General features: G+C 49.3%; 1 protein-coding gene across 2 annotated transcripts; it reads right to left on the reverse strand.

Moving 5' to 3' along the window:
• Window positions 1-729: 729 nt before the first annotated feature.
• spg11 (SPG11 vesicle trafficking associated, spatacsin) lies at window positions 730-27321 on the reverse strand. Of its 2 annotated transcripts, none has more exons than XM_035394979.1 (40): window positions 26707-27321; window positions 26006-26181; window positions 25352-25579; window positions 24512-24719; window positions 24114-24251; window positions 23584-23963; window positions 23225-23370; window positions 22970-23093; window positions 21359-21514; window positions 21034-21215; window positions 18961-19137; window positions 18377-18448; window positions 18045-18172; window positions 17288-17463; window positions 16560-16770; window positions 15076-15279; window positions 14672-14778; window positions 14216-14361; window positions 13246-13410; window positions 12317-12383; window positions 11915-12080; window positions 10828-11036; window positions 10382-10490; window positions 10114-10273; window positions 9480-9749; window positions 8747-8947; window positions 8464-8571; window positions 7324-7489; window positions 6656-6870; window positions 5492-6254; window positions 4987-5132; window positions 4421-4625; window positions 3793-3927; window positions 3271-3404; window positions 3077-3184; window positions 2517-2685; window positions 2005-2081; window positions 1723-1878; window positions 1464-1615; window positions 730-1259 (listed from the first exon to the last, which is right to left on the reverse strand). In XM_035394979.1, exons 1-40 carry the CDS (start codon window positions 26919-26921, stop codon window positions 1079-1081), a joined length of 7236 nt encoding a protein of 2411 aa, XP_035250870.1. In that variant the 5' UTR covers window positions 26922-27321; the 3' UTR covers window positions 730-1078. The 2 variants fall into 2 exon arrangements, with proteins under 2 accessions (XP_035250870.1, XP_035250869.1); XM_035394978.1 differs by having other exon boundaries at window positions 3793-3930.
• Window positions 27322-27406: the final 85 nt, after the last annotated feature.

The following is a 27406-nucleotide window of genomic DNA, read 5'->3' on the forward strand; positions in this document are numbered from 1 at the left end:
TTATATTTATCTTATTTTGTTTGCACCAATAACACTACCATATCCACAAAGAAGAACTTCTATGCTATAAATTTGAACAGCAGACTGGTAGGGTGCTATTTAAAAAGTGTCTTCTTGGTATAACCGGGCAATGTAGATATTATATTCAAAATTAAGCATTAATAGTGCGCATATTCATGCAGTTATGGAAATCCATGCTGCGTACAATAAATCATAATAAATCATCTTCATTGAGGCTATAGGCCTACAGTACCATATATTTTTAGCAGAAAAACTTGCTTCAAAGCATTTTTCCACCATACAAACAATAGGAAATATGATTCTAAATTCGGTCTCTCAGGACATCTATTTCAAGAAATTGTTAGGAACACAACCAGGGATTACCATTAAATTGTCCTTCAGCTACAGGAATGTATAAACACATTATAAATTACAAGGCACTTGAAACTTCGCGGTGATTACTAGTGCAAACGTTGCCAGGCGGGTCAGCAGACGCACAAACCATAGTTTAAAATGATTCCGCAACATTCAGTGGCATCTAGTGGCACCTGAAGGTAATCCACTTTATCGCACCATTTCAAACCAACCAGCCAAGGCTTTTTTTCTTACCTCGCAACCCGCTTGACTGCTAGAAATATCCCGACCTGTGCAGTTGATAAAATCGTATCATGAGGGTGCAGTCAGAAATTTTGTATATTTATGGTGGCGTAAAATAACTCCAAGAAACACTCAGACCTAAAAATGTATTTGTCTGAATGTGCAGCAATCACCACAAGATAAGATCAGGTTAGCTATGAAAGAAATCGGATAGAAGCGTGGCATGCCTATAGCCTTGTTTTTAATTTATGCACATAATAAAGATAGATTATTTATATGTAACTGACAGACTCTGAAAGAATACATCTTAAACATATTCTTCCAGAGGTTTAAGGTTTTGTATCAATGAGTTGAAAATACAAATAATTTGACAAAATTCTTCATCAAAATTTTTTTTTTTTTTTTAAATGTTAGAGAAGGAAGTTTATACACTTTATACACAACAAGACATCCAGTGGCACTCAGTTTGTTCCACATAACATCAGCTGGCGAGTTTGTCTTTCAAGTAACTGCTAGTTTTTGAGTCCTGGAGAAGCATGTTGGCAATGTCAAAGAACTCGTGATCATAGGCCAGCTTGTAGTAGGTGTAGACATCCTCACAGTGCTTCAGAAGCTTCTTCAGATTCTGGCTGGCACTGGTGGGGGGCTTTGAAAGTGCAAATCTGCAGAAGGAACGGGGGGGGGGGGGGGGGGGGGGGGTTAACATGGCTCAGTCACTCACTGATGAAGCTATCAGGCATGGATGCAGAGGCGCTAAGTGGTGCCTAAACAAAAACAGTGAGGCAGGAGACATAACTGGCCCATTTCCTTTCACATCTCTCTCTGAGCTTTGCGTACGACACGCTATAAATACATTTATTACGTACTTTTTGGATATTTCCTCAAACAGGCTGGGTTGCAGCTGCCTGTGGTGCTTGAACTCCTCCAGGTAGGAAAAATCTCCTTTCAGGAGGACTTTCTGGTAGAGCACCTCTGCCCAGTCAGGGGTGTAATCATAGGCCTCCGCAATGATGAATGCCTTCGGATAACAGCACAGAGGATTAAAATACACACCGCTGCACCTCCTCCGGCCCCCGCCCCCCGCCCCCCGCCCCCCGCCCCCCAGGCCTGCGCTCAGACCGGTACCTGGTAGCAGCGGGGGAGGGCCACCACGGCGTCCAGGAGCTCAGCGGGGCTCAGGTTGATGACACGCTGGCCCAGCCCGTGGTTGAGGAAGTGGAGCTGCAGGGTGACCAGCTTGGCCAGCTTCACGCAGCGCACGGCCTGGCGCACGCACGAGTCCTGCGGAGAGGGGGCGGCACACCCCCACACACACCTTAAAGGCCCCGTCCACACGCCCACAGCCAAGGAACAAACGCCCCATCAACAAACTCTCTGGGAGGCAGAAATCTGAAGTAGTAATGGTACCTTAGAATAGCTCTCCGCAGCATCTTTCAGCAGCGTGAGGACCTTTGTCAACGCGTTTCTGAGTTCTGGTGTCACTGCTGCAGCAGCAAAAAAAATAAAAAAACAACAAAGGAAAGAAGCGGATTGAAGTCACAGCCACAGAGTCTTTTCAAAACCATTTGAAACTCAAAATAGAATCAAAAACTGCTCAAAAATCTACACCAAAGGTGACGGAATATGGTTAAGACTACTTAATACTCACACAATAGAAAGCAAACTTTCTTTTAATACCCAAGATGGCTGTTTGCTAAAAACTTTGACAAACATTTCATCAAATTTTAAGATCACGGTGAAACAACTCAAGAAGCATTTTTTTTAGTACTTAATACACTTAATCCCCAAGACAGACATTAAGACTGAACTGGAAGGATGCATCTGTTACTTTGCTAATCATTATCACTTTTGGATGCCAGTTTGGGGCGCCATGTCCACCGCCCCCCCCCCCCCCCCCCCCTCCGGGGTCGGTCCCTTACCCCAGGCCTGGGACTGGATCAGCTTGAGCTGGGTGCGGGCCGCGCCCTCATGGTTCTCCCCGATCTCGCGGCACATGCTGAAGCACAGCGCCACCATGTTGTGCTTCTCGCTGTCTCCTGGCAGGCAGCGCTTTATGTAGTCCAGTAAGGCCGTCTTCAGTCTGGTGTTCTGGAACATTCAGACACACACACGCACGCGCATGCACACGCACACCAACACACGCATGCACACGCACACAAACACACGCACGCACACGCACACGCAGACACAGACAAAGACACACCCTGTGACAAGCTGGTATAATTCGGTACAGATAGGATTGCAGCCTTTGGGGTATTCATTGAGTGAGTGTTGGCACAGAAGGCGCTCTTTGGATGGGAAGTGAGTTGTAATATATGTTGAAAGACCTCCTTTCCCTGTGGAAGTCAATGGTCACCAAAATGCAAGTTGTAGTATGCATCAGTAGACAGGTTGATCAGGAGTCTTAGCTTAAACTTTTTCCATTAACTGTTTTTTTTTTTTTATCAGAACGGAGTCTGTCAGGTGAGGACCCTCTTACCGACTCCACCTTCTTCCTCAGCAGCATCTCGAAGCGGTGGTTCTGGCTCAGCAGGTCGAAGATGTAGGTCATTTCGTTGTACCTGCCGATGCCCGTGAGGAGTCGCACCTGTGGGGGGCAGAAAGAGTGCACGTGAACGTGCACGCTCGTTACCGTGCCGATTCTGGACGTGCGCAGCGCCGTAAGGGGCTTACCAGCAGCCCGTAGCGCTCGCTGTGGGCCAGGTGGGTGTGGCTGAGGTGACGGGCGGCCTGCAGGACACGCATGATGCCCTCCATGTTGCAGGTGAGGCTGAAGCAGTCGTGGGCCAGAATCAACAGCTCCACAGCTGCAGAGGTCAGGAGAGGACCAACAGTTAAGACATTACATTAAAACCCTCTATTCAACAGCCCCAGGGGACGGTTCTTGTAAAGAAAGGGGGACCAGATGTACTTAGTAGCAAGAACCGAGTAAAAGCAGTAAAATAAAAATGCCTTTAAAAAAGCAGACACAATCTCTCTAATGGAGCCCAGGGAATGAGGCAAGGTGCCAGCTGGCCTCGGCCTCCACTTCGTTCTGTCCTCATGTCATGTCATCTTCTGAGCTGATCAGCAGTGTGGCAGCATTGGCTCTGTAACTCCATAGTGTGGCACTACAGTCGTACTCTTCAGTAAGATACATTACCTGAGCTGACTGACTGTAATAATAATAATAATAATAATAATAATAATATTTACTGCAGCCCAGCTCCCCAAGGGGAATTCCGGAGATGTTGTCCAGCAGGTTGGTGCCGACGAGGTTGGGATCCCCGCAGAGCTTGGCCAGCTGCAGGAAGGCCTCCCTCCCATCTGAGGGACAGTAGATCTGCTTCCCTGCTGGAGACAGCCACCACACTGCTGCTGACACTCACTAAAGCAGATCTGAAACCTTTACGACAGCAAAACGCGGGAGGAACGCCATCTCGCAGCTCTCCGCTTGCTCACTGCACACCATCTGTCTTCATTCCCAGAGGCTGTTCCAGCAGGGACCGAGGAACAAATTACATTTTTTGTAATGCATTGCATTTCTGTCATCACTGTGTGTGTGACACTGCACCAGCCTGTCTAAACGATAAAGCACCCTTCTAATTCTTAACTGCAAGACATTAGCAAGATTCAACTTAATTTGGATTAGCAATGACAGGATAACCAGTCAGAAACACGGAACATCCTCAGGCACAGCATCCCCATCACTACAACGGGTTTCTCAGGTCAGTGGGCAACAGCGCCCCCTAGTGGTACACCACCAGAAAGCAGCATGCAGTGGCGAGCCTTTGCAGTCGTAATGTGGGTTTAAAACTTTCTGTAATGACTCTCCCCGCCTCACCAGGCTCTTTGTCCTGGGCGTCGGCCAGCAGACCCTGCACCACGGCCTTGGAGACGATCTCAGCCACGGCCTCCGGCCGCAGGTTCTGCACGGCGATGAAGGCCTGGGCCTTCTTGTAGCGGTCAGGCTGCTGGGACAGGAGCACCTTGCACAGCACGGTCTGCGGCTCCTCTGCAGAGATCTCTGTGTAGGCGCACTTCAGCTCCTGGACGTTCGTTTGACATACAAATCAGAGGGAGGGAGGGAGGGAGGGGGGTTTCATTATAGACTCCTTCAAAAAGCTATTCCTCCAAAGTCAAGAGCACATAAAGTGTGTGTGGCAGGTTATATCACCAGCACTGCAGCCCATTGACAGCACTATAGAAAATGATTCCTGTACCCAAGAAAATATGTGCTTCAGGATCAGCTCTGTGAACCCAAATCAAATCCCTTATGGTATTGAGTTCAATGAGGTTTTTGATCCATGGGCATACTTTCTAAAGGCATAATGTGTATAAAGGTAGACATACAGAAAAACTTTATAGGAAAATCACTGTTAAGGTGCTGTTAAGAGATGGTGTAGGTACCTTAGAGAGCTCGTACAGGCTCAGGACCTGTTTGCAGTAGCTCTTTCCGTGGTGACACTCGTCTGTCAGCATCTGCAGCTGGGTGACCACTTCGTCCTCTGGGTGGGACACTACCACGAAGGAGGAAAGACTGCCAAAACTAGACGCTGTGAAAGACACATCGCATTAGACAAGAAAAAGGAAGTCTGTTCCAACATTTCCTGTTCTTTCTATGAAGAAAAAGAGGGTGTACACACAGCGCAGTTTAAAAGGCGTTCAGGGTCGGGCGAGATGTGTGGCACAATCTGGAGGGCAGCCGAGGGTAAATGACACGGTGTGGGCTTGGCAGGGCCGGATGAATGTCCTCGGGGCCCATTTTGGAATACTTACCGCCATCTTAAATCTCTGACCAGTGCAGAATTAGTCTGAGGCAGCGACTGAAAGAGCCAGCGGAGTGACAGCCAGTATGAACCCTTCGGCGTGTTTGAGAGTGTTACGAGCATTATTTACAGAGCTCTGTACTCACAGCTGGGAAAGCTCCTCTTTATGAGCCCCTCTGAGTCCGGAGAGCTGGCAGCGCTCAGAACGCCCTGCAGCTCGGCCTGCAGCTGGGCCACGGCCACCTCGCCGGCCGCCAGGGCGCGGCAGTACAGCACCAGCGTCAGGTCGCGGTGGCGCAGCGAGAAGTAGCGGCACACGCGGCTGGCCTCGTTGATGCAGCCCTCGTCCAGCAGCTGCCCCACCAGCGTGGTCAGGGCCCGCTCCTCGGCCGGGTCCGCCCCCGCGCCGCCGCCGGCCCCCTCCGCCTCGCCCGGGGGCGGGGCCTCCAGGCTCATGTGGGCGGGGCTGTCGAGTGCCGCTGTCTTGGTGAAGGAGAACTCCTTGATGGCCTCCTCAAAGGAGTTGTCCCCCGCAGCCATGACGGGGAGGGCGAACAGGCTCTCCTTCTCCATGGCGGAGAGGAGGACCTTCTGGCGCACGCGGCACAGCCACACCCTCTTCTCCATGTCCTGCAGCTGGGCCAGGGGGGCGGGGCTGAGCTGGGACAGCCAGTGTCCCGCCATGGCCAGCAGGAGGCACTTCTCCTGGACGCACAGGAGCTCCGTGGCGGCGGGGCTGTGGGGGGCGGGCTCCGACTGCTGGGCCTGGGACAGGAAGAACTGGGACGCGGCCTCCCCGCCCATCCCGTTGCTCCGGAACTGCTCGTGGCACCTCCTCCAGAAGGCCACTCGCGCCTCCTTCCTCTCCCACTGCCGCTTGGCTTTCAGGCTGCGCAGGTCCTGCAGGAGCTGAGCGCACGACGAGAGAACAGGCACAGCCATGTGGTTAACTCCATCGCCAATGAGCATGCAGCACCAGCGGGCGAGCCAGTGACCTCACAGCCAATAAAAGCATTGAGACCACTAAGAGCGAACACTGAGAAAGCCAAACCATGATATATTCAGAGAATGGACCAGGTTGGAAAAGTGTGAATGTTTTGAAAATTTGACCACGGGATGTCAGGATTTTGAAAAAGACTTCTCATTCACAAGCATAGTGACTTCACCACTATATATTTTTTCTTTTACAACACGTTTTGTGAATAGAAAACCAACTGGACAGGCTTGATGTGGGCTTTATAGCAGGCAAAAATACTATTTTTTAAGAAAAGTAAATGCAAGATCAGCCATGTTAGAGACCAGGAACTCACCTCATTAATCACCACTCCATCAATGGGCAGGCCCGCTAACTCTGCCACCTGCCTGGCTTGGGCAAAGAGGCCAGTCTCCTGCAGCTGCTCCAGCATGCTCAGGCACTCCCCCTGCAGGACCTCGGTGGAACTGCTCTCCAGGAGGCAGTGGCTCAGGGGCACTGGGGTGTCCTGCAGTATCTGGCTCAGTTGGCTCAGCTTCTTAAAATCGGGACCTGTGCAGGGAACAGAGGTCACTCCAGGATCCCGGCCAGCGACCCGCGCAGCAGCGACAGACTGCGTCGTGCGAAACGAATCACCAAGGGGGGCTCTGCCCGCAAGGTCTCTGTTTGCGGTCAGCAGGCTGCGAAATCCGTTTCCACGCTAGTCTTTATCGCTTTATTCTTGTCATGCAATACCTTTCCACTTACACAGATAATTTTTTCATCATTACCATTACATATTTAGAACTACACAAATAATTTAAGAAAATGATTGATCTGTCAACATTAATGAGTGACGGTTCTTTTAATGGGCTTCTTACAGGCAGGTTTTCCTTTTTTCCCCGCAGGGCATAGATAAGATTTCTGTTTGTGTATTTTCATTTTGAAGAGCTGAAAGCAGCGGAGGTGTGCGACTCACACGGCTCAGCTGAAACTGGGGTCTCTGGGAAATGGAGTTTCTCTCACCATTGGACTTGAGTAGGTGCTCCACGTCTGCCAGCAGCTGCAGCAGCTTGCGCAGCTCGTACTGCGTGGCGCACTGCTGCAGCACGCCGAGCAGCAGGACCGAGGCCTGGGACTCCGCCCACTGCACCGGGACGCCCCCCGGAGACTGGGTGCTGCTGCTCTTCAGCTGAAAGGAAGGGGCGGGCGCTCAGATACCGCCAGGGCAGCCATGACACGCCACAGCACACCACAAGCAAAAACAGCAGCTCCGCACCCTAACCTTTCACCGGTAAACGCAGTTTCTATTGGTCAAATGATCAACTCTGCACTCACCAGACATTCAGCTCTGTGTTCTAAACACTAAAACCTCCATTTCCCATCTAAATCTGAAACACTCCAACAGAATTAATGTTATGGCTATTCATGACATCTCCGGAAGCTCTTTCCTTGGACACGCCTTTTTGGGAATATTCACACACTGTAGTGCAGCACTGGAGACTCCTAACTGGACAGAAGGAACACAAGAGCAGACCACTTGATGCTTTCTATAGAATCTGTGGACAAATCAAAATTGAGAGCACAGAGAGTGGGGAAAAGTGCGCACAAAGAAAGCGGAGGAATTGCAGCCCATTGGCTGAAATCTAGTGGAATGGCAGGTGACTGTAATGTAGTGCGTCTGATCTGGAGAGGGTGCACTGCAAAGAGAAAAATGGCCACCGGACTTAATGCCAGTGCTCTCAGGCGGAAGCCCTGGCCTCTACAGAGTGACACCGGCAATAAATCCAGCTGTCCTTGCGCAAGAGGAACCAAATTCATCCTGATGGCACCTCCTCTTACAGCGACAAGGTCACTTTCATAAAACTGACAAAGGACTGCTATTGATTCTATACCCTTCCTGTAACAAACATCCCAGACTTTCCACATTTGGACATTTTTAATCAAAGGCCATCAAGCTGGACATAAATCTTAAATTATCAGCCAACCTACCATATCCTTAATATACATTGGCCTCTATAACACAAAAGTCTATTCGATTGTGTAAGAGGTCCCGTCATAAAATGTGGTGCAGCCGGAGGTCTCGTAAATTTAGAAGAAAGTACATTTTCCTGTTTGAGGCCTCTTGTAAAACCGAGGCAATGTGACGAGACGTGAGGTTCTTACATTCAGCAAACACTTCTGGAACGCCTCCAATTTCTTCTTGGCTTCTGGGTAGTTCTTGCAGTCGTAGCACAACTCGTACATTTGCAACATGTGGATCAGAGGGCAGTCCTGCCAGAAAGAGAGCGAGACCAGGCTTTCAGCACACTCTCTGAGGATTTAAAAGCTATGCCACTGGCAGCAGAACGAGGAAAATAAAACATGCTTTATGTCTATTTCGTGCGATTTTCCTATATTTGCTTTCTGAACTCCTCAGTTGTGTTGCTTAAATAAAGACAAAAGCTACCCTTTGAAATAACTGGAATCCTCTTATCAGGGGCCTGATTTTGCGTTTCTTTAGCAGGGTCTTCCAGATGATTGACAGGTCGTGGAGGTTCCAATCATGCTGTCTCAGGCTCTCGCCGATGTGGGCGGAGGCTTCCTCAGCGGTGACATCATCCACAGATGTTAGCACCCACACGCACAGGCACTGGAGCAGTTCGGCATCCTGAAAATTCAAAAGAAATGATAAATACTCTATGTATAATGCTCATGCGCAAGAACATAAAACCACTGCATATAGACCACAAACACCACAAGCAGTGAAGATATATTTTTACAACAGGCTAACAATCTGCTGTTGTTATTGTAAGTGTTTGTACTGAGCATCCCCAATATTACTGTCCTATTTTTAATGTGTTCCCTTTTAAAGGTAGCGAGATATAGAATGTTTCTGCTATGCTAGTCTCCCTTTAGCGTCCAGCTATACATAGTAAACTGTGGTTACCATAGTTACTACAGTTATGCATCCACTATGAATGGAATTTGCCAGGTAATTATTGGGGTTGGGAAAAATGAAAAAAAAAAAAAAAAGATAAATAATCACTAAACAATTATTTGCAGAGTGCTTTCACTTTGTCACAGAGAACAAAATTTCTTTTCAACACTGTGAAGTACTGGACTGAGACATCAAACAACCCAGTTGAGTGGGTTTCTGGTATTCTGAGGGGTCCGTTTTCCTGTCCCCATGTCCTCCTTACCTGGTGGCAAGCGGCCAGCACGGTGAGGGTGGGGCAGCGCTGGTCCATGGCTTCAGCCAGCAGGTACCTCCAGGCGCTGGTCTGGCCCTGGCTCCGCAGCAGCACCTGGAAGAGGTCCCTGGGGGGGTCTGAGGCCTCCTCGCTGGGCAGAGTCTGCTGCCAGCCTGGGCCCCCTTCCTGCTCCCACTGAGACCGCAGCTGGAGGTGCTGGAAGGCCAGCGAGAGGTGGGCCTGCAGCGTGGGGCTGAAATGGGAAACCAGGGACCGCACCTGTGTAACACAGCCCCAGTTACAGTCAATCACCAGGGACCGCACCTGTGTAACACAGCCCCAGTCACAGTCAATCACCAGGGACCGCACCTGCTCAACAGTGCCCCAGTCACCACGCCCACAGACACCCAGCAAACAACCAGAACCACTTTTGCCAAAAATGATCCCTTGGTCACAGGGACTGCACATTCCCAATAGAATCACATCATGCACACCAGGAAAGCCACCCGTCAAACATGGCCAGGATGCAAGAATCACAACACCCACGCTTGCTGCAGAGCAGAGGGAGATTTGTAGGAGCCAGTTATATAGAGAGAGTGAAATGGTGACTGGATTCAAAGAAGCTCTCTGCAGTAAGCCTGACCTGCTGCGGGGGGTAGCTGTGCAGCTGGATGAAGAGCAGGAAGTGGAGCCACTGGGCGTCGGCAGCGCAGTCGCGTGGGTACACCGCGCTCAGGGGCAGGTCGTGGAGCTGACAGAACTGCACCGCCAACGCCCACTCCTTTCCCGCCTCGTAGGAGGACCTGCGGGGACAGGGCACAGGGCACAGACGCGAGCTTTACTTCCCGCCGTAAAGCTCACCCCTGAAGGCAGGAGCGCTTCACTGACCGGTGGAAAGCCTCCTCCCCTACCTGCCAATGTCCTTCTTCTCCACAGCGTCCTTCACAGCATCCTCCAAATGAACCAGCAACTCCTCCGCTGTCCGCCTCTCCGCCTCCACAAGCTTACTGCCCTTATCAGCTGCAAGAGCAGATTAAAAGTCCTTTTCACAGGGGAGACTTCCAGAGGAGGGAAACAGGCCAAAGCCATTAATTATTTAAAAAAAAAAAAACTCACTTGATGTTTCATAAACATAATTATGTGTGGGTAGTACATTTATTTATTTGTTTTGAAGACGCTCCAAGGCCAGTTACTTCGCTGCCGTTTTGGTTCATTAATGCAGCAGGTCGGTTACGGTTGGAAAAACAAGGTTCAGGCGCAGGGGGCAGCACAGAAGGAACCAGATACGCAGGATTCTGTGTTTCAGGGCTGTGCTCAGCGCCCACACGCAGTGCACCCCCGCCTCTGTAACCCTTACCTAGAGCGTCCCTCAGGGAGGCCTGCCGGTCCTCCTCTGCACTCTGGCTCCAGTGCTTGAGGATGAGGGCCAGGGCGTTGAGGTCCACCCGCAGCTTCAGGCTGCTGGCCCCCAGGAGCTCGCAGAAGCAGACGCAGGCGACCGCCACGGACGGGGTGCTGAAGTGCAGGAGGCCCAGGCTGTAGGCCTGCTCCGCGGCCTGCCGCAGCCTGAGGGACGGGGACACGGGGGCAAAGTCAAACTCAAACTCAAACTCACTTTACTAACATGACCGCATATCCCCTGTAGTACTTGCATAAAATACAAATAAACATTTGGTACTATGGATGCGAGTGAGATTTCACAAACCCTGCACCTCCTCAAGGATTTGGGTGTGTTTGCACGTAGATTCTATACCCTGAAGCTCTATAGAATGTGGTTGGTGACTGCTGCTAAAGACCAATAGGATTTTCAGCTCTGTGTTCTACCATCAAGTTTTAAGAACGTGAAATATTTGATGGACCTTATGAAGGCGTGTGATCAAGGTGGAAGTTCTGTCCTTGTGAGTATTCATAACTTGAGAATATTCATACTACACAGAATTTGGTTCACATGATTTGAGGATTCACAGTACATGAGTAACTCCCCATTTTGAGGGTTGTGGGAACACATGTTAGTGACTAGATCCTCAGACAAAAGAGAATTTACAATTACCAGACAAGAGATTCAGTTTCAGAATCAGTTTGGCCTCCCACATTTATAGGTGACAAAGTAGGAAATGTCCCTCTGCTGACAGCTCAGAATGGATGACTCACACCCACGTGTCCAGTAAACACAGGCTGGCGTTGTCATGACAGGGAGCTCAAAATGACACTTGATGGGCACCTCCGGCCGCAATTTGTCAATAAGCAGAAAGCAGCACCCGTGATTATGAAGGAAATGACAGTCCTTGAGACATTATTTTTCCTTCAGGCCGTTACTTAGTGAAGTGTTCTGTCTGAATAAATTGGGAATAAACAGTGAAGCAGGCTTCAGTGGAGTTCTGGTGATGTGTGATTGAGGGGAAAGAGGAAAAGAGGAGAAAGGACAGAGGGACAGGCAGACTCACTGCGAGGCCAGGCTGTTGGAAGTCGCCAGCTGCTGCACCAGAAAGGTCCCGAAGGCGAAGGAGGGCCGTCCGTGGCGGAGGTAGTACAGGAAGTCCAGGCTCTCCACCAGGGCGTACTTGCTGACCAGGTGAGGGCTGGAGAAATGAGGCAGCTCTGCCGATGGGTCTTCGGAGGGGAGGGGGGACGAGGTTAGGAGAAGAACCTTTAGCATTACGGACACCTCCCACTTCACCAGCACAGTTTATAGGACATAAAGGGACCAACACATAAAAACACACTACTTATTTTCCCCCTTAATAAAAGTATAAATTGTCAGGGGTTTTATAAGCGAGTAGCTGAATAAAGGGCCTATGACCCCTGCCCTGTAATCGACTTACGAGGGTCTGAGTACAAGGACATACCAGTGGGGCCTAATGTGTTGGCTGACTGCCAACCAAACAACCTGGAAGGATCCAGAGGATGCAAAGACTGAAACAGAAAATAAGAAAGAGGGAAGTCCTTAGCAGCAGAAATATTCAGCAAGAGTTCAGGGTCTCGATGAGCATTCCATCTACACCCAACACAATGTGAATCTTTTCTTCTGTAACAAACAATAGGCTGTTGGTTGGAACTTCATTTCATGCATAAACATGGAGTTAATGGAAGGTTAATGCTCAGCACATCGATTCTTTACATTCATGTTGCCTGCACTGAATTCAATGAACTGGGGAAAAGACTCGATGAACTAACGATGGGAGAGCGAGGTTTCATGAGTCACAAAATGGGTGGTGGCCCTGCATGCTGTCAAACACATATCATGCCATTTTGGAGCTCAGGCTATTTTATTTATCTCTTCACCCATTGTGTGGTACCCTGGTACATGCCCTGGCAGACGTGGCAGGGCAGAGATATCCCTAACTCCAGAACACACCGGTCTTCATTAGACCCGTCACTGTCTATCGTACGACAAAGACGGTCATGCTTGAGGATCACATTCAGCATTTCATCTCAAAGCCAGCCATTATAATTGCATTATAATTTCCATAACCAGATTAGTTGCACAGAGACTACCCTGGGCAGGCAGTGCATAAGCTTTTCTAATTCAGTGGTCACCGTTAGTTTCATGTGGTTTAATGCTGTCCCCATTTCTAGCAATGTACTGTACACTGCTAGAAGCTAGCCTGAGGTACAATCATTTTTGCTTCCCACAGTTCCAGGTCATTCAGATTTTACGGCTCCAGGAACAAAATTCTCTTCAGAAACAACTACCGCGATCAGTATTATGAGCCTTTGCTTCCAGCTTCAATCTGCCCTCCTCCTCCCCATCTCCCATTGTGTGAGAGCGGAGTACCTGCATGAGGTGGTAGATCGTGGTGTCGGGGGGAGGGGTGCCACGAGGTGAACTCTGGGGGAACAGGGCCGACTTCAGTTTGGGGTACGGGCTCAAGGCCATCTTCAGGAGCTGGAGGTCCACTCTCCACTGCGGGTCGCCCTCTCCACGCCTCTGACTCACCACCTGCGGAGAGACCCCCCCGTCTGGGTGAGAAGCACCTCCGCAGTACAGCACCACCATTCACTCACAGTGCACGGCAACGAGTTCAACTGCTGGGGCAGGGAAAGATGAGAGCCATTTCTTAATTATACTCATGGCACTGAAAATGGCAGCACTCCTACTAAATTTACCACAGCAGGACTTCAATTTTACTGTACGACTTACTATTTTTTTCAAAATTACAGGACAAGTGAGCACTTCAAGTCGGATGAAGCTGTCATTTTTAAAAATAGAACTGAACAGAAATCGCAACTTCTGAGCACTCCCCACGGTATACACTCAGCCATCTGTCACCACAAATAAAACAACATATTTTAAAACCAATGTGGTCTGGTTTGGAATGAGACCAGATCTGCAGTGACTGCCACACACTCTACATGAGTTAAAATGATTCTGAAGCTCATTTTCTGCCACTGTTACCTGCCCAAGGGAGCTTGTCAGGGGGAAAGGGTTCCTGTCTGAAAATGCTGTATATCAAAGAAAACTGTTATAAAATTGCTTTCCCACTAATTAGTAGTTTGGTTCACATATGCCCTTTATGTATTTTAAAAGTGTGAATGAAAATATAAAATAAACTGAACTGCATTTTACAAGCGTTCATATTGCCAAACACTTGCTTTGAACTCACTAGATCCATTTTAACACGACACAGCATCCACACACCACAGGAATACAAAGCGAAAGTGCTGCTACACTGTGGCTCTCGCTGTGCTCTGTCCTACCCACAATCCCCCGGTGCTGTGATGCATTCCCCAAGGGCAGCGCTCACCTGGTCGATGCCCCCCGGGGCAAACATGATGGTGGAGAGGGCGAGCAGGCTGTGGCCCTCCAGCAGCATGCTGCTGATGCTGGCCTGACTGCCCGGAGTCAGGATCTGGGCGTTGGTCAGGCTGGCCTGGAACACCAGCTCAGGGTCTGCAGACAACAGAGCCACCATCTCAGTATCACGCAGGAAGGGCTTACACACGCGTGTGACACGCAGGAAGGGCTTCCACACGCGTGTGACACGCACAAAGGGCTTCCACACGCGTGTGACACGCAGGAAGGGCTTCCACACGCGTGTGACACGCAGGAAGGGCTTCCACACGCGTGTGACACGCAGGAAGGGCTTCCACACGCGTGTGACACGCAGGAAGGGCTTCCACACACAGATACAGCCATATAGAGGCTTTTTTAGAAAGCATTTCCAACAGGCATACTACACGCCCCCTCCTCCCATAGGCACCTGACAGGTTTCTGGTAATCTCCTGTATCCTGACAAGCATCTCAAACCAGGGGTGGCTTTCATACAAGCTTCTGTCAGCCAGAGCTGGGCAATTTCTGGGTGTCAGCCTGCAGAAAGAAACAATAAATTTTTTTTTTGGTAAATAAAATATAATATTTTACACACGCGCGCGCATACACATACATACACACACACAACACATTTATCTAACTACTTTAAATAAATGGCACCCTTGAATAAGTGTTCTGAAGCTATTATTCAAAGTACCGCCGTATTTTAGATGTACGACATTAATCAAACTGAAGGAGCGCATCAATCCACAGTGCCTCCTTCAGTGAGTGTTCACGCCTGTGATTTACAGCCGGTGAGCCACAAACACAGCCACCCCGCGGAGGGCTGCTTACTGGTAGTGCCGCAGGTAGGCGTGGAGCAGGTATCGGAGCTCGTGCTCCAGGCAGTGCTGGATGAAGCAGGTGTGGAAGTCTTGGCCCTGAGGCGAGCGGAAGTGAGGGACGGGCACGGCGGCCTGCATCACCCCCCCCGCCTGGCTCAGCCTCCACAGCAGCTGCTCGAAGTCGGACAGCTCCGCCTCCACGAACACCCCCTTCCTGTAAGGGAGGAAGCAGGGTGTCAGGGGGCGGTGTGGGTAATGTCCTGAGCTGCCCTGTGGGGGGAGGTGTGGGTAAGTTCGTCAGCTGCCCTGTGGGGGGCGGTGTGGTTAATGTCGTCAGCTGCCCTGTGGGGGGCGGTGTGGGTAATGTCCTGAGCTGCCCTGTGGGGGGCAGTGTGGGTAAGGTCGTTAGTTGCCCTGTGGGGGGCAGTGTGGGTAAGGTCCTGAGCTGCCCTGTGGGGGGCAGTGTGAGTAAGGTCCTGAGCTGCCCTGTGGGGGGCGTTGTGGGTAAGGTCATTAGTTGCCCTGTGGGGTCGGTGTGGGTAAGGTCGTTAGTTGCCCTGTGGGGTCGGTGTGGGTAAGGTCGTTAGTTGCCCTGTAGGGGGGGGGTGTGGGTAAGGTCGTTAGTTGCCCTGTGGGGTCGGTGTGGGTAAGGTCGTTAGTTGCCCTGTAGGGGGGGGGTGTGGGTAAGGTTGTTAGTTGCCCTGTGGGGGGCGGTGTGGGTAAGGTCGTTAGTTGCCCTGTGGGGTCGGTGTGGGTAAGGTCGTTAGTTGCCCTGTGGGGGGCGGTGTGGGTAAGGTCGTTAGTTGCCCTGTGGGGTCGGTGTGGGTAAGGTCGTTAGTTGCCCTGTAGGGGGGGGGGTGTGGGTAAGGTCGTTAGTTGCCCTGTGGGGGGCGGTGTGGGTAAGGTCGTTAGTTGCCCTGTGGGGGGGCAGTGTGGGTAAGGTCGTTAGTTTCCCTGTGGGGGGCGGTGTGGGTAAGGTCGTTAGTTGCCCTGTGGGGGGCGGTGTGGGTAAGGTCGTTAGTTGCCCTGTGGGGGGCGGTGTGGGTAAGGTCGTTAGTTGCCCTGTGGGGGGCGGTGTGGGTAAGGTCGTTAGTTGCCCTGTGGGGGGCGGTGTGGGTAAGGTCGTTAGTTGCCCTGTGAGGGGCGGTGTGGGTAAGGTCGTTAGTTGCCCTGTGGGGGGCGGTGTGGGTAAGGTCGTTAGTTGCCCTGTGGGGGGCGGTGTGGGTAAGGTCGTTAGTTGCCCTGTGGGGGGCGGTGTGGGTAAGGTCGTTAGTTGCCCTGTGGGGGGCAGTGTGGGTAAGGTCCTGAGCTGCCCTGTGGGGGGCGGTGTGGGTAAGGTCCTGAGCTGCCCTGTGGGGGGCGGTGTGGGTAAGGTCCTGAGCTGCCCTGTGGGGGGCAGTGTGGGTAAGGTCGTTAGTTGCCCTGTGGGGGGCGGTGTGGGTAAGGTCGTTAGTTGCCCTGTGGGGGGCAGGGGGCCCCGGAAGCCTCGCTCACCTCGCCAGCATGTCCAGGATCTGGTTTCTCGCATGGCTGCTGCACGCAGTGTTGTCATTGACGACGGCGGCGGCCAGGACCGGCCACAGAGAGGGGGCGGTGGGGTCGGTGTCCTGGGGGGGCAGGCTTTCGATCCAGCGGGTGATCCGCGCCTGGTCGTGCAGGGAGGTGAGGTACAGCCACAGGACTGCAGGGTCGCACGAGTTCAGCTCTGTTTCATGTACAGACACACAGCCATTATGTCAGTACATAACTCACTACATAATGTGCAGTGAGGGGCCATGAAAATATGCTAATTTTCTCCCCCATTTGAATGTCCCACAGACATCATTTTAGACATGTGCCCATTGCTACAGTATTCTCCCTCAAACGTGTGAGCGTGCACACAAGCATGTGCAGAACAGCTGCTGCTTCTTGAACACTGTAAAACAGACCAGCTGAGCTGCGCTCTTAACACTGCAACTAATGCAGGTGCCCAATTAACCAGAGGAAATGTCCCTGAATGAGAAGGAGAACCTGCAGATGGAAACCCTGACTATATGTGCTATCCTGCGGCCATATGTGCTGCCCCACGGGACTGTGGGTAATAGGCATTGGATTGTGGCTTTTCATCAAGAGCCCCTATACTTCACTACTCTGTATAAATTTGCACATGTTCATTTTAGCCTATGGCGCCTAATAAAGTGTAACTGAGCCCGTGACCAGGAGAGCAGGGGCGGGGGACTTGCCCGGGTCCTGCAGTCGGGACAGCAGGATGGTGGCCTGGGTGTTGGGGTCCCAGTGCCTGACCCAGTCCAGCCTGACGGAGCTCCAGAGAGCCGGCGGGGATGGCGGCTCCGCCTCACTCAGCAGCGACTCCAGCAGACCCCCACAGCGCGGGTCAGACTGCTGCATCTGCAGGACTCTGACACAGAGAGGACACGTCTACAGTCAGAGAGACTACATACTACAGAGAGAGAGCAGAGAGAGGACACGTCTACAGTCAGAGAGACTACATACTACAGAGAGACAGCACAGAGAGGACACGTCTACAGTCAGAGAGACTACATACTACAGAGAGAGCACAGAGAGGACACGTCTACAGTCAGAGAGACTACATACTACAGAGAGAGAGCACAGAGAGGACACGTCTACAGTCAGAGACTACATACTACAGAGAGAGAGCACAGAGAGGACACGTCTACAGTCAGAGAGACTATATACTACAGAGAGAGAGCAGAGAGAGACTGGCACACAGCCAAACAGACAGACGATAGGCGATAAACAGGTAAACAGATGGTAGAGAGACAGACAGACAGACAAACAGAAAGACAGATAAAAAGATAGACAGAAAGAAAGATAGATAGATTTGAAGCACATTTGAAGTGCCTTTCTTTACATTCAGCCCACAGTTCCTTCATGGGGATTCACGCACAGTGATGCCAGGCTGGAATACAAATGATACCAGAGCAAGGGAAACAGAAGGACCAGAAACGGAGCTCTCACCTCCTGCCGCTGAGAGAGCTTCCGCACCGCGTCGCTGGCTCTGAACACAATCGCCCAACACGTTTGATGAACTCCACCATCTTTACCTCCTCCTCTGGTAAGTAGTTCTGCTTTGATAATTCCTCCACCTTTGCAGACAAACGAAAGCCACAACTTTAATGGCACACACCACAACCTACCACAAACTCTAAACAAAAAATGGCAAGCCCATATTCCTCTGGATCAGTGCTAAGCAGTCAGGAGTGATATAAGTGTTGTAAGCAGTACCTCTGATACCTTGGCTTGGCACAGATAGAATAAGCCTTTGTTAGCGGCTCTACTCAGACACTCACCACAAAGTCCCGCAGGTCGCTGTCATCAGTATAGAGGCATATGCTGTGCAACTGCTTCTTCACATTGAAGCCCTGCAATCAAATGGATCACTGTTAATGAGCCAGATATACAGCCTATTAGGGACACTTCATTAGCAGTCCAGAAATTAAGCCCAGAAACGTTGCTGAATAACACGGGGAGGTGAGAACATGACCAATGAAAGCCTGAACTGAACCCAGCTGCTGGCCCCCCCAGCCTGGCTTTCTTTACGGTTTCATTATCTTTTGACACAACATTCCGTTTTAACTGCAGTAACGCATCATATTACGCAAGCAAAAGAAGAGACAAAACTCAGTACAACATTTGAGTCAGTCCTGATGAAGGAAGACATACAGGTCCTGCTGGCAGTAGCTATTACCATGAGGGTATGAGATGGTACGCCTCCTTTGGGAGAAGCTATTGGCCAAGACCCTGTGACATTCGGGCTATAGGGCCCAGGGTCTGGCTCTCGTCCCCCTCACCGTACGCTCAACATGTCACCTGCACCCAGACCTAGTGCTCTGAAGCAGAAAGAGCGAAGCCCCCCTGGGCTCGGGACCCTCACCATGTTCCTGAGCAGGGCGGTGGCCTGGCGCAGGTCCCTGCGGGTCAGGCAGTGGAAGGCCAGCAGCAGCCCCGCCCGCCGCAGCTCCCCCAGCCCCTGCTCCGGGCTCTGGACGCTCCGCAGGTGGGCCTGGGCACGCGCGATCTCATTGGTCATCACGGCGCGTTCAATCACCTCCTGAGAAAGCACACGTCCACAAGAAAGAACGTCCACATTAATGCTATCACCAAGCGACCGCTCCATTTTCCACCCACCCCCATAACTGCAGCCGATTCTCCGCTTCTGCTTCATTGCCATGGAGACACAGCTTTGCTTCTTCAATCAAAAATTTAGAAGGTTCAAATTGAGTTAATGAGCCAATCAAGAGCAAAAGCAGCGTGAACGCTAGAGGAGCACTCTGGGAGCGGAAATGGGCCGGCAAGGGCGCGCGGAGAGGAGCAGATCAAAGGGACTACGCTCGCTGAAGAACACGCACATCTGGGCCTCCACGCCAGCGCTCTGCGTAATAAAGCATAATGAAGGGACCGCGCTCGAGCTGCTCTCCAAAATGAAAATTATACCTCCAACAGCCTCAAGGACCCCATCTGAGGGTCTAAACAGGCTCATTTTGCATGTGTGCACGCCCACGTGTGTCCAGTTTTTTCTAAATTATTCCATCCTAATACTGCCAAAAACGTATTTTCAATCCTGCGCTGTCCTTTTATATCAAAAAATATTTCCTGTTCCAAACCATCCATGGAGAACACAAACAGTACAAGTATTGTATCTTTGGAAGATTTTCAGGAATTATGTTTTTACAGATGTATAGAGATATGCTTTGTTTATGTGAGTAACTTCAACACTGAAAATGTTTATGCTGAGAGCAGAATTTAACAAAAACCTTGCAAGAAACATAACCTGTGGGTTTTCAAAGTAAAAGGACTGCTGAATTTATGTGCTGATTCTCTTTTTCCATAGTTCAATGTTTTTTTTTGTTGTTGCAGAAACCAGGACATGGTGTGTTACTTTTTTAAAATTCAGCAAGCAGTTTTCTTACTCAAAAATGAGTGGCTAATGATTGTTATAAAAAACACACCAACCGTGTGGGGGTATAGTGGAGCAAAATGCAACGGAGCCTATTTTACTGTATATAACATCATGCCATTATACACTATAAGAAAAATACACTCCTGCTCCTTCCGGCTTATTTACTGTGCTGCCAGTTCTGGTGGAGCTACAGTCAGGGACTGTCCTGTCCCCAGAAAAACTTTCAATTAATTCCTGATGCAAAGGAATCCTGTGGGCCCAGCCGTAATTCTGATCAAATGTCATCCTCGAGTGTGCGTGTGTGCGCTTGTGTGTGCATGCATACGTGTGTGCATGCCCGTGTATGCCAGTGTTTGCGCGTGCAACTGCATGCAAGTCTGTGTGCAACCCCACACGTGTGCATGCATGAATGTACAAAAGTGCCCCAGTGCAAACCCGAGTGTTCCTGTGCATTGTGTGTGTTTGTGCAAACCCGAGTGTTCCTGTGCATTGTGTGTGTTTGTGCAAACCCGTGTGTTCCTGTGCATTGTGTGTGTTTGTGCAAACCCGTGTGTTCCTGTGCATTGTGTGTGTTTGTGCAAAACCGAGTGTTCCTGTGCATTGTGTGTGTTTGTGCAAACCCGAGTGTTCCTGTGCATTGTGTGTGTTTGTGCAAAACCGAGTGTTCCTGTGCATTGTGTGTGTTTGTGCAAACCCGAGTGTTCCTGTGCATTGTGTGTGTTTGTGCAAAACCGAGTGTTCCTGTGCATTGTGTGTGTTTGTGCAAACCCGAGTGTTCCTGTGCATTGTGTGTGTTTGTGCAAACCCGTGTGTTCCTGTGCATTGTGTGTGTTTGTGCAAACCCGAGTGTTCCTGTGCATTGTGTGTGTTTGTGCAAAACCGAGTGTTCCTGTGCATTGTGTGTGTTTGTGCAAACCCGAGTGTTCCTGTGCATTGTGTGTGTTTGTGCAAACCCGAGTGTTCCTGTGCATTGTGTGTGTTTGTGCAAACCTGTGTGTTCCTGTGCATTGTGTGTTTGTGCTCATCTGCAGAGGCGTGCATTTTTACTTCAGTTGAGAGGTGGATCCAGCCTTCCTCTCGGCAGACGTCAGGCCCGAGCGGGGAGGCAGGGCCAGGAGGCGGGGCATCAGTCACAGTCCGCCCCCAAGGGAATCTCTTCATGAATGCTCGCAGGTCAAAGATATACTTGCCCAGAATGTCCATGCACTCCTGCAGGCTGTCATCCAGATCTGTGGGTGACCATGACAGGCAGGACAGACAGACAGCTAATCACACGGGAGAGATGATGTCATCACTCTGACAGAACACCGGCATGAAAAACACAACCAGGGAAAAATGTATTGTGTGTAACCATTTGTATGTGACACGTTACCCTCTGTGTTGGACAGGATCTTCTTGACCTGGGTGTTGAGGAAGGTCAGGGTGATGTTGAGCAGCTGCTCGGAGAACTGCTTGCTCTGGGTCTCTGCGTGGGTGTCTCTGATGGCGGCACTCAGCAAATCGAGGGCCGGACAAAGGTCCCGCACATCTGGAGGGGGGGGTTGGCAAAGAAAAAAAGGATGTGACCCCATGGGGATATATGCCATATATATGCATATCAGGGGAGTCTCGTGAAACACTCCTACATTTAAGATGCTGCCCATAAACCAATCAAAGAAGAGTTATAACGCGTGGGAGGACTCACTGTGGGAGACCCTTATCTGTATATGGCAGCTTTTATAAATGGGTTCTACAGTCCAGCAGGCAATCTGATTAAAAGGCAATGCTCTGCTGGTTTGCTGACAACTGAATTAGGGTATTATGGCGATATGACAATCTGTCTTTTCATGATTGCATATGTACTGCTGGACAGTTCAATGTATGTGTGTTATCAGCATCAGTAATTAAAACCATAACTCATAAGCAGGGTGCTGGGTTTATCATATAAAATGCGGTCAGCACAGAACAACTTGTTAAATATGACAAATGGGAAAATCAGACTGCGCAGAGAAAACTACTTGCTTATAAATATTAATTTAACACACTTATTGTATTCATGTAGCCTTCATAATGCAATATAACAGTTGCTTGGTATAACTACATATGTATTACAGCCTCAAAAACTCAAGCATTGAATCAAAATGTTCTCACTTATTTTGGACAATGTAACTCACTGCACCTAAAATAATGAGTAACATGACATTACAATGAGGAAGAAAAAATAAATCCATCTCTAACAACCCTGAGAAGGACTGCCTGTCAGAAATAATCCATAAATAAATTGAATATGATTCAAGCAATTTACGAGCCAATGTTCTGTAACGGATAGTGTTCGACTACATGACCTCTGTGGATTTGCCGTGAAATTAGATAGGCAGAATAGCCATTGCTGCCTTGCTCAAATGTGCCAAGAATAACAGACACCCAGCACTGTTTTCTGAAGAGAAGAAGTACACACTAATATGTAGCCATCTGGAGATCAACAGCTATGACATATGTAGCTATCTGGAACTCAAAAATTCTTTAAACATTTGGCAACTATTTCAGAATTTGAAACTTAGAAACACAAAGTATTTGCTCCTTTGTACCCATGAGCAAAGTGTTTATTGAAATTGAATACTTTAACAATTTTGCCAAATGGACTATAAGTTCTCACCTCTATCCCAGCCTCAACCAGGTACACAGTACTGCAGCAAAGCATTTAGCCGGACAATCAGTGAGAGTGAGCCAGTGATGGTTTTCCAAACTGCAGGTTACACAGTACAGCAGGAGGGCTACAGGTTCCCCTACAGATACCAACTGGTAACCAGAACTTGCCAGGTGAGAAGTTAGTGCTGCTCATCTTGAACCCACTGTACCACTACGTCATAGTCAGCTAATGGCAGACTGGGCTCAGACTAATAGTATCAAAGTTATAGGGCCCAGGGTGCTTTAGGGGGGAACCTTTCCATAAGTGGCACAGTATGGCCCTAGAACAGAGGCACTGAATTCAGAGACTGCTTACTCTTTAACTGCGTCTGGGTTGTGATGGTAACAGACTGCTCAGGTAGGCTGTATGGATGGAGAATATTCTCTTTGCTCTTCAGAAAGAAGTCGACAGTATCCAGTTGATGGTTTCTGAGCCCGGCCTGTAACAAACGCAACAAATACACGTACTCAATGTGCTCGGTCTCTGTCCACATTTTTTCTGATTTTATTTTTCATTTTTCTTTGAATGTGACTGTGACTTTGATCCGGCTGAGGGAAGAGCGCCCCCTACCTCCAGGGCGTGGATGGGGATGGAGCAGCGGCCCCAGTCATTGAGGTGGCAGAGGGAGTCCACCGTGCCGGCGCTGCCAAACACCATCAGCCTGTTGAGCAGCTCCTCCTGGGACGCGGCGAAGAGGAGCAGAGACAGGCCGCTCTCTGAAACGGAGAAACAGACATTCCACTGACGCACGCGCACGTGCCTTTACTGTGTGCAAAACGGAGATCCCACTGACGCACATGCATTTGCCTTTACTGTGTGAGGTGTGCACACTCTCAGGAGGAATCTTACTCAACTGTCATTGGTGGCATACGTTACTGTCATCACTTTTTTCTTGTTTTGTTTTTACACAAACGCCTGTGACGACGTACCTTTGAGAAGCAGACTGAGCTGCTCGTTGGCACAGCGCTGGACGGGCGCGCAGGGTGTGGAGGGACGGTGGTAGGTGACAGTCTGGCTCTGCAGGTCCCAGAAGGCCACCACCGCCTCGCCGTTCCCAGGAGACAGGAAGGTCAGCACCACGGAGAAACTGGAGACGGACAGCATGGCCGGGACCGCCCCCTCCGGCACCTCAAACGCCACCGACGCCCCTCCCAGCGCAGCCGCCCCCTGGGAGGGGTTCACACCGGCCACGCCCCGCTGGCACTCCAGGTGAGGGAAGTTGCGGAACCAGGGGGCCGCCGTTTCCGGGTCAGGCAGCAACGGAGCTCGGGCCTTGTTGTACATTGACGACAACTGAGCTTCCCAGGAACTACAAACAAAACGCAGTCTTCAGGTTAAAAAGAAACTCAATTCTTATGTATTATTCAACATACTGGAACAAGACACATACACCATGTCCTTCATAAGCACGTAAATGTTCAAGCCAGAAGTTTAAACCCAAGCATGCTGAGAGTCTCACCGGTCCGAATGGAAGGAGGTGCCCAGGACAGCCCGGCTGTGTTCTGCACTAGAGAGCCCATCCTGGTCAGCAGGTGTGTCGGGCTGGAGAGGAGGGCGTGTCGGGGCCACACGGCAGAGCAGATGCTCAGGGTTCCTCCTGCAAGAGGCACAAACATGGGAGAAGGTCTGACTCAATACCCTATAATGGCCACTCTGGGCTTCTCTCTGTGTAATTATCAGTGCTTCACCTCAAAGTTATTACCATATACACTTACCACTCAGAAAGAGACAGAGAACAATAGGAAGTACAGAATACAGTTCTGCTTGCACGCATACATACGTACATACACACATACTGTACATACAGTTCTGCCATCAGTTCTTTAAGTCTAATTCATTTTTATATGGTTCAGTTACCTGAAATACTCGTTCAGATTGACAGCGAGTGCAGAGTTGGAGGAGGTTGCAGCCACAGCAGTGCTGAGGTCCTGGGACACCTGGAAGAGGCAGAAGGCTGGCAGGGCTGCTGTGATGTCATCCCCACTCAGCCCAGCCAACTGGTCAGAAGCCAGAGGGCAGAGGTCCACGCCTGCAAGCTGCTTCCCATCAGCGCTGTCAAAGACATCTGAGGCAGCAGCGTTAAAGACACACAACTGCGAAACGCTGGCTGGAAAGACACCAAATGAACAATTAGCTGTGATTCTTTAACCAGCATTACCTTGTGCAACTAAAATGGCCAACTGATTCATACTTGTTTTAGCCACAGTATAATTTTTACATTTTATTTTTATTATCCTCATATCTCTTTTTCTTTTTTTATTTTAAAAGCTACTTTAGGAACTGGTGCACAATACTGTCCTTGGCAAAAAAAAAACACTAAACACATGATTATTTTTCACAATACATCAATATCAAAGTGCAATTATACTTTCCATCAAAATCAAAAATTATAATTACTAATATTCCTGACTAATCCAAAATGGTTCACCTCAATCTCATCCTAAATTCAATATGTGAAAAACCTAAAAATGTCACCTGAATATAATTAACTGAATGCATGCACAATTCTGCTTTTTTTATTCAGTAGCCTGTGTTTTGAATAAAGCGGAAGGCTAAAGCTCATGAAGTGCATGCCCTGCATCCCTTATACTTACCCTGTACTGGTGCACACACCAATAACAAACACCTGGAGCATACAAGGGATCTGTTTTAAGGCAAGCCATTTTTTCTGACCTATGCCTATTTTGCCAAGGATACAGATGTGTCCGGTGCTAGCCAACACGAGGAGTGTGCCCATGCAGGTCTGGTAATCGGCAGCTTTGTCCAGGTCATCAGGGGGGAGATCAAGGCCACAGCAGGACAAGATCTCTGGCTCGGAGGGCCCCTCCTCCCATTGCAGCTGCACCAGAATGCAGGTGTTGAGAAGAACAAAGCACTTGCCATCTGTGAAGGACAGCAGCCTCAAGGAAGCCAACTCGGACACTCCTGAAAAACACAAGCAGCACAGGACCCTCAGTCAAATCCCACTAATTTCATTAACCCCTTCATGCAACAGATTGAGTTGGTTATAGGAATAGTACAATCCTAATGGAAAGGGTCATGAAGATTATATGGATCCAAACACAATGATAGTGAAAAATGAACACTCCTGAAAGATGTTATGTGTCATTTTTACACAAAGATGTTGAGATGGACCTACAGTATGAACGTTTTACTGGACAATAAAACAATTGACAGTGTTTGGCTGGAGGTACCTAGGGCACATCAAATAAATCTCAAATAGCTAGCCAGGCGGATTTACAGATTCAGGCTGAACAACCCATTGCCTTCCATAGTTTAGCGAAGAACCCCCAGCGACCTTTTGAGGCCTGCTGCAAAGTGGTTGCACTGACAGAATACCCACACACTCACCCAGCTCCTTCTGCTGCACCTTCACCAGAAAGCTCTCTGCTGTGCAGGGCGGAGAGCTCAAGGCCAGAGCTTCTGTCCCCATTTCATAAACACAAAGTTGACTTTCAGACCCGACTGTAAGCAGCCTGGGACTCCCTCGCAGGGAATTATGCACAGTTACTTCCTCCCACGCAAAGCTGCAAAACATACGCCCTTTCATTACTCTCAGACAGAATGGCAAATAAAAAGACAAGTGTGTATAAGCATAGATGCAAAGGAATAAAATGTCGGTCTCGCCTCCCAATGTCTGACTGTTTAAATCACATGGACTAATTCAGGCCACTTCTGAAAAGCTAGCAGCCAGAATGGCGGTGTCAGTATTGGCCAAGATCCCTTTTTTTCATGAAAGTAGACAAACGTTTAATTCTAATTACACATTTCTCATTCAAGACAAGAGCCATTGTAATATTTCCTGCAAAAAAGCAAGTCTGAATGAGTGCATATTCATTTACAAATGACAACTGCGTTAAATGTGAAGTTACTGCTATAGCCTTACAGATCATATTGCTGGAATCGAAATCGAATATAATTTACATATCGATATATCATAAAATGTGAAAAGTAACAATACCAGACGCACGTTTTGAACACTGTGGAAATGTAGTTGCATTAACTATGCATACATTATCCGATGCATAGTTATTCCAAGATAAAGTACTTACTCTTGGTACGAGCCGTCAATCGTTCTTCCGGAGGCAGAGATCTCTGAAACGTCCGCCACGGTCAACGTGCCGTTGCCATTTAAGCAGCACAGCAAAGGACAACTTTTAGCCATTTTAATCTTCACTATGTCGTTAATATTTTTACAAAACTCGTTGTTAGGGAGGAGTTCAACCTCCAGAGCATTGTGGCCACCAGTGTCAGATTCGGCAGGCATTTTAACATGTCAGTTTACTGCCTGATGTTACAACAATGTGGTAGCTAACTGAAAATGCAGGTTACCCGATTAGTATTCCATGCCACATTCAGATTAGTTAAATAGATATAGGACAGAAAGTCAAGTTAAATCCAACATTAGCGTAGTGTAATCAACAGCTTGCTCATTACTTAGCTATACTGCTGGCAGCCACGCATTTTTATCCTGTCTTGCTTTCCTGTTTTCCTTCAGAGATCAAATCTAACTATCTGCACAAGGCATTTAGCAAGAAGTGTGTAATTAATGTTAACTGACATAAAACGTTAGCTAACTTAATTTGCCAAATGTTTCTCCCCAGTCTTCATTTCCTCTTTTTTCATGACTTTCAATTGACACGTGATTCGTTCAATCACGTGCTATGTCACGCTGTCACATGGATCCTTATTGTCCAATAGGATAACTACATTGCAGCTAAGTATAAATATTATTAAAGACGAGATCAATCA

Source organism: Anguilla anguilla, chromosome 16 (assembly GCF_013347855.1).
Source record: "Anguilla anguilla isolate fAngAng1 chromosome 16, fAngAng1.pri, whole genome shotgun sequence".
NCBI lineage: Eukaryota > Metazoa > Chordata > Actinopteri > Anguilliformes > Anguillidae > Anguilla > Anguilla anguilla.